This window comes from Notechis scutatus, chromosome 1 (genome assembly GCF_049901735.1).
Source record: "Notechis scutatus isolate UNSWTSFEM ecotype Mainland chromosome 1, rNotScu1.2, whole genome shotgun sequence".
Classification (NCBI taxonomy): domain Eukaryota; kingdom Metazoa; phylum Chordata; class Lepidosauria; order Squamata; family Elapidae; genus Notechis; species Notechis scutatus.
Genome location: NC_142009.1, coordinates 51,779,401 through 51,791,576, shown reverse-complemented (window position 1 = coordinate 51,791,576; position 12,176 = coordinate 51,779,401). Strand labels below are relative to the sequence as shown.

Below are 12,176 nucleotides of genomic sequence, written 5' to 3'. Positions count from 1 at the left end.
GGGGCTTTAAGTCCTTGATTAGGAGCGTGTGAGCTTTTGGTCCCAACTGGCTGTGCCCATAGGCTTGTCACCAGGAGAACATTTGTGTTAATTGCACTGTGCCTGTGTCAAGGAAACTTTGATTTATAGCTGGGGTGCACAAATAATGGTTGCCGAGCGCACATGGATTCGGTAGAACTTTGCCTTCCTGAATCTTTTTCCTTGCACTACGAAGAAGAGTAGGTACCTACCATTCTTCTTATACCCCCCCCCTTCCGCTTTCCTTTCTTATCTCCCCCCCACCCCGCACTTTTTCCTTCTTCCTAATGGTGGGGAGGGAAGTAATAATAAATATATATCTATATATAAACAACGTGAAAAGCCGCTTTCAGGTAATGCCTCCTGGCGTCTTGCGTGCATGAGTAGAGCTGTATGTGTTCGTCTTGTCTCTTTTGTGCTGTGCTTTATCTGCTAATTCAGTAAGTGGAGGAATTGTGTGTGTGTTGTTGTTTTTTCCTTCTTCTTTTCTCGAAAACGTTACCTTTTGAGTGGGGAGCGGCGTGGCTGTCAGTAAAACAGCTGTGCGAGTGACAATCATTTCTTATTCAGGTACTAAGAATAGGCACTTGGCTTGGCCCAAAGACAGAGTGAATTGTTTCAGCAGATCTCTGAGAAAGATACATTTCCTTCCCTTCTCCTGCCTGAAATGAGTGGAAGAGTGGAAGAAAGCTCCGGTCTAAAACAAGATTTAGATAATCTTTTGATCTTTCCTCTTTCTGAGGTTTCTTGCCAAGCCCGGTTGGGAGTGGGGGACCAGCTCAAGAGTTTAATCCCACTTTAAGGATAGTGCTCTGTAATTAAGGTTTAATGTAAGGCTCCAGTCATTTACTGATAAATAGGTCCATTAAGTAGCAAAGGTAGGGGTGTCTGTGCATATGTGCACATGTGTGTGTGCCACTTCTAAAGCCAGTGTGAGCTTTGTTTGCTTTTGACTGGAATTTAAAAGCAGCTATTATTATTTTTTTAATGCAACCTTATCCAATAAAATATTTTGTATAAATAAAAATAAACATTTGGGCTATTTAACACATTTAATATTATTGACTGCATGCATGTTCTCAGATATCTGAACTAATTAAACCAAAGGGGGAGAAGGTTTCCAAACCAGGATTTCACTTCACAACTTTGAGAGCCTGCAAACTTAATTTTGGCCTTAAAAAACCCGACGCGGCAGAAGCTGGCAAGGGGCTCAGCCTTAGACTGAATGCATACCATGACAATACACAGGAGTGACTCTATATTTTAGATATATGGTTACTAGCTGCCATTAGTATCTGCATGTTAAATTAGTAAGTCACAAATTTGAGGGGTGTGTGTAAAAGGAGTCTTGGACATTGGTAAATGTATAGATACACACACACACAAAAAGAGTATGCTAATGGGTGCTATAATGTTTGGATACATGGAAGGAAAGAAAGAGAAAGGATTCCTTATTCATCTGCAGAAGAATGTAAATAAATTATGTTAGAATAGTAATTGAAATGCAGTTTCTAGATCAGTCCGTTGATGTACAGTGTGATTTAAAATGACTTAATTTGTGGCTGAGTGCAGTTGTCACTGTTCCAACTTGCAATGGTTAGCTTTTTTTTTTCCTGTGGAAAAGGTGAGAGAGGAAGAGAGAGATTCTGAAGTTAGGAAGATGCTCTTTTTTCAGAGACCTTTCTTGATTTTTGTTCTTAGAGCGAATTTGAATGATTAATTTTGATAAGCTTCTTAAAGTAGATGTATTTAAATGAAATCAGAGCATATGCCTTTTTAGCTCTGGTGGAAGGGTCTTATTATTCCTCCCACCTTGCAACAATTAGCTGTCTACTTCCATTTCTCTCTGCCCCCCCTTTAAAGTCTTCCGGACGGATCTGTGGTTCAGCGGGCAGGCAGAGCTATCTAGTGCCCAGGAGCACAGCGGTCTCTCCCTCTGTGTGTGTGTGTGTCTCAATTAATAAACCACAAACTCTTACTAGTAATATTGCTGGTAATTTTACTTTGGCTTTGTGGTACATTATACAAACCAAACTATGAATTAAGCTACAAGAATGAAATAAAGAAGCCGAATATTTCTAGAGTTTGAGCTTTATTGTGTGTGCATTGGGGAGGGGGTGTTTGTTAGAATACTTACAGAATGTGGAGTGATAAAAAGACAGCATGTTTTAAATTCTAGGTAGCCCACATTTGAAGAATGAAAAACTTAAAGCCATCTGTCGCCCTCACGTTTGCCTTTTCAGTAAAAGGAGAGAGTGAACGCAAATAATTTCAAAAAATAGTTAATAAGAGAATGGAACAGCTATATGTGCAGATGTATGCATATGTATGTGACTTTAAATACTATAAATGAAACTCATCATAACACAAAACCTCATCTAACCTCTGATTAAAATGTAATGTTGGCTAAAGGTTTCTAGAGCAGACTTAATTTTACTGTTTTAACAGTTGTCACAGCTGTTGGAAGAAGGAAAGACAATTGAAACATTCAAAAAAGGGCAGGGGGACATCTCGTATAGTACATTTAAACATGATCTCTGAATGTTAAGCATACAAAAGCAAATAGGCTTGTGACTTCAGATATATTCTCTGTATTGTGCACGTTACCTTTTCCTCTGATCCTTTCATTAATTTGAATCCTCAATTTCTATCACACTACCAAAGTGCAACAGTTCTAAAATGAAACAAAGCAACTGTGAATGTCATCAGTAAAGAAGATAAAATGCACAGATGCCAACAAACTTCGGATGGTTTCAATAGTGAACCCTGATGTCACAATTGAGGAGACAAAAGATGCTTTAGAGTCATGGAATCAAAAACTGTGCACAGATTTTAGCACATTTAGCTTTTAAAATGGTATTAATTTGAGAGCTGCTGTATAGGTTTTTTTCTTGCTTTAATATTATTTAAATAGTTATTAAAGGTTCTTTGTTTTTGTTTTAATATCCCCTCCTTTGCTGCAGTGATCTTAAAATTTGATCAAGAAAGAGGAACAATATTTGGCACAGAGGGGTAATTAAGTGAAGAGAAAGTTAAAACTGTTTTGTCACCTCTCCTTACATAAAATCTCTCTATCTAATATAGGTGACACAATTTCTGCCGATCTGTTAATATAATATGTAACTCTTATACATGAAAAATTACTTTAAAAACCATTGTCTTAAAATCTAAATATGTATTGTAATTCTGTAAGATATTAGCATGGCAATTGTCTAAGTGAGATTTTTTTGGAGGGCTTTTCAAAATGGATCCTTATATGTCTACTTAAATAGACCTTGTTATAGACTCATTACGAAACTCCCAACTTTTCTGGTTTCTGTTTTTCATACATGTTTCCTGCAAAATTTTTGCAGCTGACAAAAGTGCAAAAGCTGGTGCTGAAATATCTGACAGCTTTTTTATTTGCTAGGCCTAACCTTTTTTTTCCCAAAGTCATTTTAATGTGTTTATGGTTCTTTTCTTTTATTTACTGAGCCTAGTGTGTTCCAGCAGTAATTAACCTGTGTTATTAGCAAAGCCCTTGTGGATATTCATTAATTCTCTTGAATGGATGATCATTTTCTTTCACTGTTATTTTCTTCCCTTCCCTGACATAGTTTAATTTTTTTTCTTAAGATTTTTTAAAAATTTTTTGGAAAATTGATAAATTGATGCTTTTGAAAATAACAGTAATAAAAACAGCATTCTTGAATAGTTGTGTGAAAGTATGTCAGGCAAGAAGGAAGAGCTCAATACATGTTTATTTTATTTTTTTTAAAAAATAATACAATCAGTATAAGCTGACCCCCCCTTCCTGTCATTTTTTTATTTCATGACCATCATAAATTAGGAGATAATTTTTTATTCTTTTCATCTGAATCTGAAGTTACTTTGGACAACATTTTGTGCACTGGAAGGAAAAAAAAAACATATTAAGCCTTCAGGAAAATAATGCTTCTGCTTAGACTGCTGAGGACAGATAAGGGCTGCCTCATTAGCCAAACCTCACTTTTGCAATTATTTAAAAACACATGGAACTGTACATCAAACATAGAAGATAACTTGCTTGTGATTATCTTTGTAATTCTTGAAGCCACTTCTCAAAACCGAGCCTAATTGTGTTACATTCTTATAACACAAGGTTTGGTTTGGTTTGTGTTGTTTAAATAACAGCACACAAATAGCTTGGCAAATGTCCTGGTATTGAACATTTCTGATGCACAGTGACCTTTGTCTTGGTGCAAAAACAAATAGAAATGAACAGCACTAATATTTATTGACAGTCTTAAATGAATGCCCTCTTATGAATATTGTTAGCCTGTTACCAATCAGCAAAAATGCTGAATGTTAAGATAAGATATCTAAAGTAAATTGGATACGCTCCTCTAGAAGCTTAAAACAACTTGATTATTTTCCATATAGTTTGGATTTTGCTTTATAGCATACACACTAGAGACAAAAACATATTGGTCTCTGTCTAGTTCTTTCTAGCCCTAGCAAGCTCTCAAGAGGAAATGTGTGATTATGCTAGGCTGGTTTGGTTTTTATCTCTTTTACATTCATTGGCCTTGTATTAAATTGTCATTGTCCTAGAGCACATGAGAGAGAGAGGGAAATGAATTGCAGTTCTTGACATTCTTTGACAGTGAAATATTTAACTTCTCTGTCTCAAATCATACTCATATGTACATGTTTGATAGCGCTGGAATGACAACCAGCAATCCCTGTTAGTCTGACATCTCCATTATACAAGTTTTGCCATCGTTTGGGAACCAATTCTCCTTCTGTCTTCCTTGAATTCCAGTTTTACTTGGCTGAGGCATATCAGCATCTATTTAAATTGATATAAAACAATTCCACATTTTATCGCAGCTGATAATGGTTGCATAAGCATGTGGCTGCTTGCTCTGTGCATGTTTCACTGTTATATCTGTTTGCCTATATTTGTGTGTTATAAACAGAGTGTGTGTGCAAACATTTTTTGAAACTTTTTTATCTTAAAAAAATAAACTCTGCAAGAACAATGTAGATATTAGATTATCCTGATTCTGTCTTTCTTTGTTTCCAATTGCTGGTGCATTCCTTTAGATAGGTAATCCAGATTCAGTTATTTTCACATTTATTATTTTGTACAACAAAATTTAGGATATTTATCTTTGCACTTTCTAGATATAATAAAAGGCATCACTTTTCCAATGTGCAATTAGTTTAATATTAGAAACATTGGTCTAAAGGAAAATTGAAAATCCCTTTTTGAACAAAAAAACAAACAAACATTTGTTAATATTCTGATACATATTGGCTTTTACTGTTTTCATATTCTAAAGAAAATCAACTGTAAGATTTTGCTTACATTTCTCCAAATTGTAAAGTGTAATTAAAATTAAACTATAAAATTGTATTTTTTTTTTACTGTACGCCTAAACTCTAAATGCTTTGTAAAAAAAGCAAAAAGAAAAAATGTAGGTTCTAAAACACCAAATTTACAATTAAACTTTATACTAGGAAATAAGAGCTCAAGAGTTTGATTTATTCAAATAACATGTAGACCCTAAAGAATATTTTGTAACACTGTTTCAATTCTAATTGGAAACACGTGAAACAGCTATTGTCTGTTGTTTAAACATAGGCTTATTTCTATAATTTATTTTAATTTCCTAAAATAATTTTTTTGCCTAGAGTTTGTTTTTTTAAGTATTGTTACTTAAGTTTTCTGCTTTATTCTGTTGCTAATTACTTTTGAATGTGTATGTGCTTACATACCACAGAGAATATGTGTGCGTGTGTAATTGTAATACACATACACACCACACATACGTCTTGTGTGCTTGGGGGTATATTAGACTTCTGCATTATGATTTTCTCTTTTATTTGCAGTTCTGGCATAAGACATCTATTGAATTGGAGTTTTAATTGTCTCTCACTGAAGTTTGTATTGAAAATCATGTCTTGAAGAGGAAAATATACTAGTTTGTTAATCTGTTCACTTATTATCATGTGCAAATAAAGCTTTGTCCACACACTTTTGACTTTGAATGTCAAGTTTCAGATTTTTCAAATCAGAGGCTCTTTTTCCACAAATAATTTATTAATATAGATGTTATTACTTCATAATTATGCATGTTTGCTTATGGAGCTTAACTTGTGGTAGCAATTTATGGCAACTTAGTCCAAGGGACCCTTTTTTATGCCTAACCAAAATATATGAGATTAAGTAAGTCTGTTCTTTATCCAAGCTGAATTTGTACAGTACATTCATCAAACTGAAGATTAATCTAAAAGATTGACTTTTTGTAAGCATAAATACTTGGAAATTATATGAACATTGACCCAAATTACTTATTATATAAGATGCTGTGTTTGTATAAGGAGAGGATTGATCAGGAATGCCTCTGAAATCCATAAAGGAAGGGCACAAATAGATGGGCAACCAGTAACATCCACATATAGGATAATTCCTCCACCTGTGTGGTAGATTTTTTGGATGCAAGCCACTGAAATAAATGAAACATTATTTGTTGAATCCACCTGAAGAAAATGGGAAAAACATTTGTATTAGTTTGCAAGCTGCTATCTCACTTATTCTTCTGTGTCTTTTCAAGTTTAGAGTGAGACAGAAATGCACATCTTCTTTTCATCATTTTGATTGGAACTACATGCCATATGTAATGTGTTTTGGCAGCGCTTACCTAGCCAAAGAAAACAAATTAATATTAGCCATGCTGTGGGGCATCTGAAGTATCACAGATATGTCAATTTAGCTTTGCTCTATCCTACGACTTTTCCTTAAACAGCTGTTTGAATTGTTGCAGGATATTGTAAGGGCTACAAAGAGAGTTTTAATAGGTGTGATCAGTGATTGAAGGCTGTGGCTATTTAGAATCAGAACACATTGCCAATGTGTAGGGGCTTGTTTTCAGCCTTCATGAAAAAAAAAAATAGGAACTCAGGACCTAGAAAACCTCTATTCATACCTGATCTTTAAAAAGTCAGATCTAGAGACACTAAGAAATAATCAGAAAAGGCACATGGAATAAAGTTGACCGACTTCTGGGCAACAATTAAATTCCTTTTTGAATATATATGCAAGTGAATAAGAAAAGTAAGGTGTTTGGGATTTTGTTCCTTTGTTTCCTCATAGAAATAATACTGAAGACAATTCTTACTCTCTTCTAAAATCTGTGATGTTTTAAACGTTTTATAGGAGTTTTATACCATTTGATATATTGAAAAATTAGAAAAATAATATATCATGGATGACATAGCTTGTTCAATCTGCTCTTTAAAAATGTTCCGCATATAAGTATCAGAAAGCAAGCACTGACTTTTCTGTTTGTATATATAATTGCCTATTTTGTTTATTTCCAATACATTTCCATTTTTTGTAATATCTTGGGACTTGCTGTAGGTTTTAGCTTGATTTGTAAGTTAAAGGTTCTCTTTTTTTCTTAAATATTCCCAGGTGATGTCAGATGAAAAGGGTATTATGGCTGAAATATACACCAGAGGAATTCATTTTGGCAAGCCTGGTCCATGTAGGTTAGTGAATCAACAAATAAATAAATTGTTTTCTTTTTTGTTTACTTTAAGTTGAGCAAAGACAGAAAAAAGGAAAAGATAAGAAAATGAATTTTGAATCATATTTATATAAATATGCAGATAAATGCAATGGTCAATATTTTCTGTATAAAATTTGCATGGAGACATATATTTTCCAACTTAGTGTATTAATATTTTTTTTTCATTATGAAGTATTTACTTTATCAACTTACAACATTTATTCTTATTAACATTTTCATAGCAGAGGTATGATCCTTGGATCTGAAATGGCCTTAATGAATTAAGGTACACTTTATAAAACATTTTTCTAAAAACTGTAGAAATGAGAGATGAGATTTTTAGCATCTAAAAGACATACATTAGGCATTGTATGGTTATATCACTGAATGATTTCTACTTAAGAAGTAGGTCATGTTAGTAAAAGCTAACGCCCACAGCTAGTGATTTACATTAATATGAGTGACACCTGTCCCATCAATCATAGGGACCATAGTTTCACAGATGGAGAAACAACAATCATGTGAATTACATAGCACTGCACACTTGGCTTAATTCATCTCATTGTTTTCCTACCAATCTAGAGAATGGCTTGCTCTGCTCCTGAGACTAAGTCACAAGATTGAGTTCTGCTCAAGTGAGATCATGTCCCAGCCTTTAATCTGAAAAACAACAACACTAGTTCAGAGTAATTGGAGATAAAGTAGTTTCTCCATTCTCTTTGGTATTTGGTGGAACAATGACTGTAGACTATATATTCCTATGGTATAAGTAATTGCTTTCTTTACTCATCAGTGAATTAAAAAATATACAAATTGAAGAAACTGTAAGTTGAGTCAGAACCTTGAAGCAAATGTGTCAAAAACTTGTGACACATTCAGAACAAAATTAATAAGTTACTTAAGGTGCTGCAATATTTTTTTTTAATTATAGGGCAATCACAAAATAAAAAAACAACACATACAAACATAGCTGATACACCAAAATTTTCACATATGGCAAACTTAGAACAGTGTTGGTATGTCCCCATTATAGGAAAATCGGATTAAATCTGAAGTACAATTCTGGCTCCATTCATGCCACCTTTGTCCCACCTCTATTCTAATGTCAGTAGTTCTTTTTATATAGATTTCTTCCTGGCTGTAATTTGAGAATATTTGGGGATACTGTACACATTCTCCATATTTTTGTGATTCTAATATCAAACAGTAAACTTGTGGCATGTTGAAATCAGTCAACAGTTCTTCCAAGATACAGCTTGTGTTTGATTGTGTGTAAATACAGTTAGTTAGCTGGGTTTATCTGATAGCCTGGCAGAAAGAGAGAAAAACAGGACAATCTGTTTTCAGTAGCTGTGCTGTTCATACACCTGATAAGATTGAGAGTACTCTCGACTGCTGATACGTTTTGAATAAGGAAAGTATAATCATTTCCATAGGCACCAGCTTATCAGAAATGGAGCAAAATGCCAACACTTTTACATTAGCAAAAGTAAATGTTTAAAACCAGTTATGACTCCCCCCCCCTTCATTTAAATTGAATAGTAGGTTACTTTTAAGTATGCAGTTATGAAGCAGAGAACTTATTACCTATTTTAAACTGCAAATTATATTGGGAAAGAGGCCTATTTGTAACAGTAAGAGCTGTTTGGAAGTAGAATATATCTATTTAAAGTAGTTTTCAGAACATTTTAGAATGTTTCTCACTTCCATCCTGTTCAGTGCATATCCATATTGATAGGGGAGCATTAAGTTCATAATTCTAAATTTCACCATTGTGTTTTAATATATGAGATCTGAAATTAAGTTTTGATCAGTATCTGATATGAAACTGCTGAATATATTGATATCCACAACAAAATGCTGCATTTAAAGGAAAATAAAGCAGAAATATGATTTTATTTAGGTTAATTTTAGTGGCGACAATAAAATATATCCTAGGTTTTTTTTTTAAAGACATACGAAAATAAATAAAAAAATCTGAAAACAGAGGAGACAGTAAACTGAATGCATTATCATTTTTAAAAGAATTTTGACTCACTTTCCATGATAGTATAATAAAAACATAATATTTATCATGTTTTGCTTCTGACTTAGATATCTTTTAGATACTATGATAGTTTGAGACTGTTGTAATATTGTGTTTTTAACAGTGTTAAATTTCTTCTCAATCATGCAGATAAATTTGGTGTATTTGGTTGATAAATTGGAGAGAAAACCACAATAGATTGATTTGGAATTTTTATTCATTGTACTCCGTAAAATCACTGTACCCATTTATGTCAATAACTTCCTTGTTCTGTACCTCTAACTGAGACAGGGACTTTGAGAACAAAATGTTGACATGTTGATTAAGCAGCTGTACTTGTCTAAATTCAGCACGCTTTTTCAATGCACACATTTTATTGGTAGGTTCATTTTTGCAATTTAAGGCATTTAAAGAAAAACATTTTGTTAGATTTATGAAATTTTAGCTAAAAATCACTGGTTTCATTTGAGTGTAAAGTAATTTGATTACTTGAGGCAAACTTCATGCTTTTGAGCTATCGCTGAAAATCTTCATTCTATGAAGATGTCAACTGTAAATATAAAAATGCATCACTGAAAATACAGCAGTTTAAGATTCAAACAGAAATAAAATTCCCTGCCTGGGGAAAATAGTGCCATGAAAAATAAAAGAGAAATCTTTCCTTCTATTAAAGCATTTGGAAATAGTGAGTCAAAACAATAGGACCCGCCACACTTTTCTTTCAACCACACTGAATAACAGAATAACAGAGTTGGAAGGGAACTTGGAGGTCTTCTAGTCCAACCCCCAGCTCAAGCAGGAAACCTTATACATTTCAGACAAATGGTTATCCAGTCTCTTCTTAAAAACCTCTAGTATTGGAGGACTTTAAACTTCTGGAGGCAAGTCATTCCACTGATTAATTGTTCTAAATATCAGGGAATTTCTCCTTAGTTCTAGAGAAAACTGTAAGAAAACAATACTCTATAAATCCACATATATCAATAAATAATTATATGGTATTCCCAGTGAAGCATATAACATGTAACTAAGCAACCTCACATTCTATACTACAATTTGATTGATTGATTAAATAATGCTTTAGATTCCTGGATTTTTTTTCCAGAATTGGCTATTATATAGGATTGTGAATTCAGATCCTAGTCACATGGTTAGATTTTAAACCATAGTCAATTTGAGATACATAAGAGAAGTTTTTGAAGACCTCTCAATTTTTTTGGTCTTTTTAATGCTATTTAAAAAAAACACCTATGTTTTTCTTAATTTCACATATGGCTAGGGAAAGACTAGGAATTAGCTAAGAATGAATTCTGTCATTCCATACTCCTGCAGTTCAGAAGGAATATATTGCATTAACTCCAATACAGACTACAGAATTGCACTTACATCAGTCATAAATGCCTATCTAGTTCTTACTTTGTGGATTGATTTAAACTTTTAAAGTTGTGGGGACTCTTAACAGTCAGTTGTGAAGTTCTGAACTCAGTCACTTCACAAAAATGAACTGCTGTGGAAGTAAGTGAGGTACAATCAGCTCTTCTTTAAAGCAGAAAGCTTGTTATGCAACCATCTTCCAAACAGTATATATGTCCAAATAAATTCTTGGCTCTCTGTTTGAAAGAGTTCAATAGCAGTATACTGTAGGTTAGGGCTGAGTTATAATACCTATTTTTCAGGGCCTTGGGCCAGTTTTGAATTTTTCTGTTTAGAACTGGGAAGTAGTGGCATTTGCAAAACCAGAAGGCTATAGCCAGCTTTTGTTTCATTAAGGCTATTGATTATAATGTACTGTATTGATTATTATTGTACATTATAATGTACAGTTATAGTGATAGAACACAGAGATATTTCCTGCAAATAGCTTAGGTTTCTAACTACATATGTCATAATACTGGTAATACCAGAAACTAAAATCATTCTGTTTTTAAATTTCATTTCTAATTTAGGGGATACTGCGTGACTTTTTGAATGAAAGTACATATAAAATTGGTTCTGGGACTATTTGCAAATTCCACAAATGAATCTAGGATCCTTGGCGCTCTGATCTAGCACAGGATATGACACTGTTTTGAATTCTTAGGAAAACTACCTACATTTTTGTTCTGCAGCTGTTGTATGGTAGTGATCCTTGAGGTTCAAACTGAGAACAAACTAAAGCACTAGTATAGAGCCTATTAGCCCATTATTGGTACTAATAATGCCAAGAAAGATGGATGAGTGCTGTCACTTCTCTTTTGTAATTCTTGGCTTTGCTAAAGAATTGCAGTGGGAACGGTGGTGTATTGGATCCCAGGGAAAGAGGAAAAGAAAAACAAAACTTGGGGGTTGGTTGGTGACCTAGGAACAAAGGACAAAAAGTGCTACTTACGGTTTTTAATGTTATACATTTCAGCAAAAATAGTTCGTTTTTTATAGTTATTGCTGAAATTCTTAATACCATATCAGAGAAACCTTATGCTGCTTAAAACAGCAGTGATACTTTCTAGGTTAAATTCCATAGAATCATTCTCTTTAATGTTCAGACTGATTAGACATATAAGATTTGATTTTGGTAGCCATTATGTCAATGTGAAGCAACAAAAAAAATCCATCTA

The 12,176-nt window shown here is 33.6% G+C and overlaps 1 protein-coding gene across 8 annotated transcripts in view; it reads left to right on the top strand.

Moving 5' to 3' along the window:
* The window catches only part of ESRRG (estrogen related receptor gamma), a 459,707-nt gene that overhangs the window by 266,611 nt on the left and 180,920 nt on the right, over window positions 1-12,176 (top strand). For 2 of the 8 annotated variants that reach the window (XM_087963929.1, XM_087963925.1), the window contains one exon: window positions 7,460-7,536. The exons of 1 other annotated variant lie outside the window; for it this stretch is intronic. In XM_087963929.1, coding sequence (XP_087820055.1) covers window positions 7,463-7,536 — 74 coding nt within the window. In that variant the 5' untranslated portion in view covers window positions 7,460-7,462. Of the gene's footprint in view, window positions 1-10; window positions 223-7,459; window positions 7,537-12,176 lie in introns of those variants that run through there. 5 more of the 8 variants (XM_087963945.1, XM_026682694.2, XM_026682701.2 and 2 more) reach the window with 5 other exon arrangements.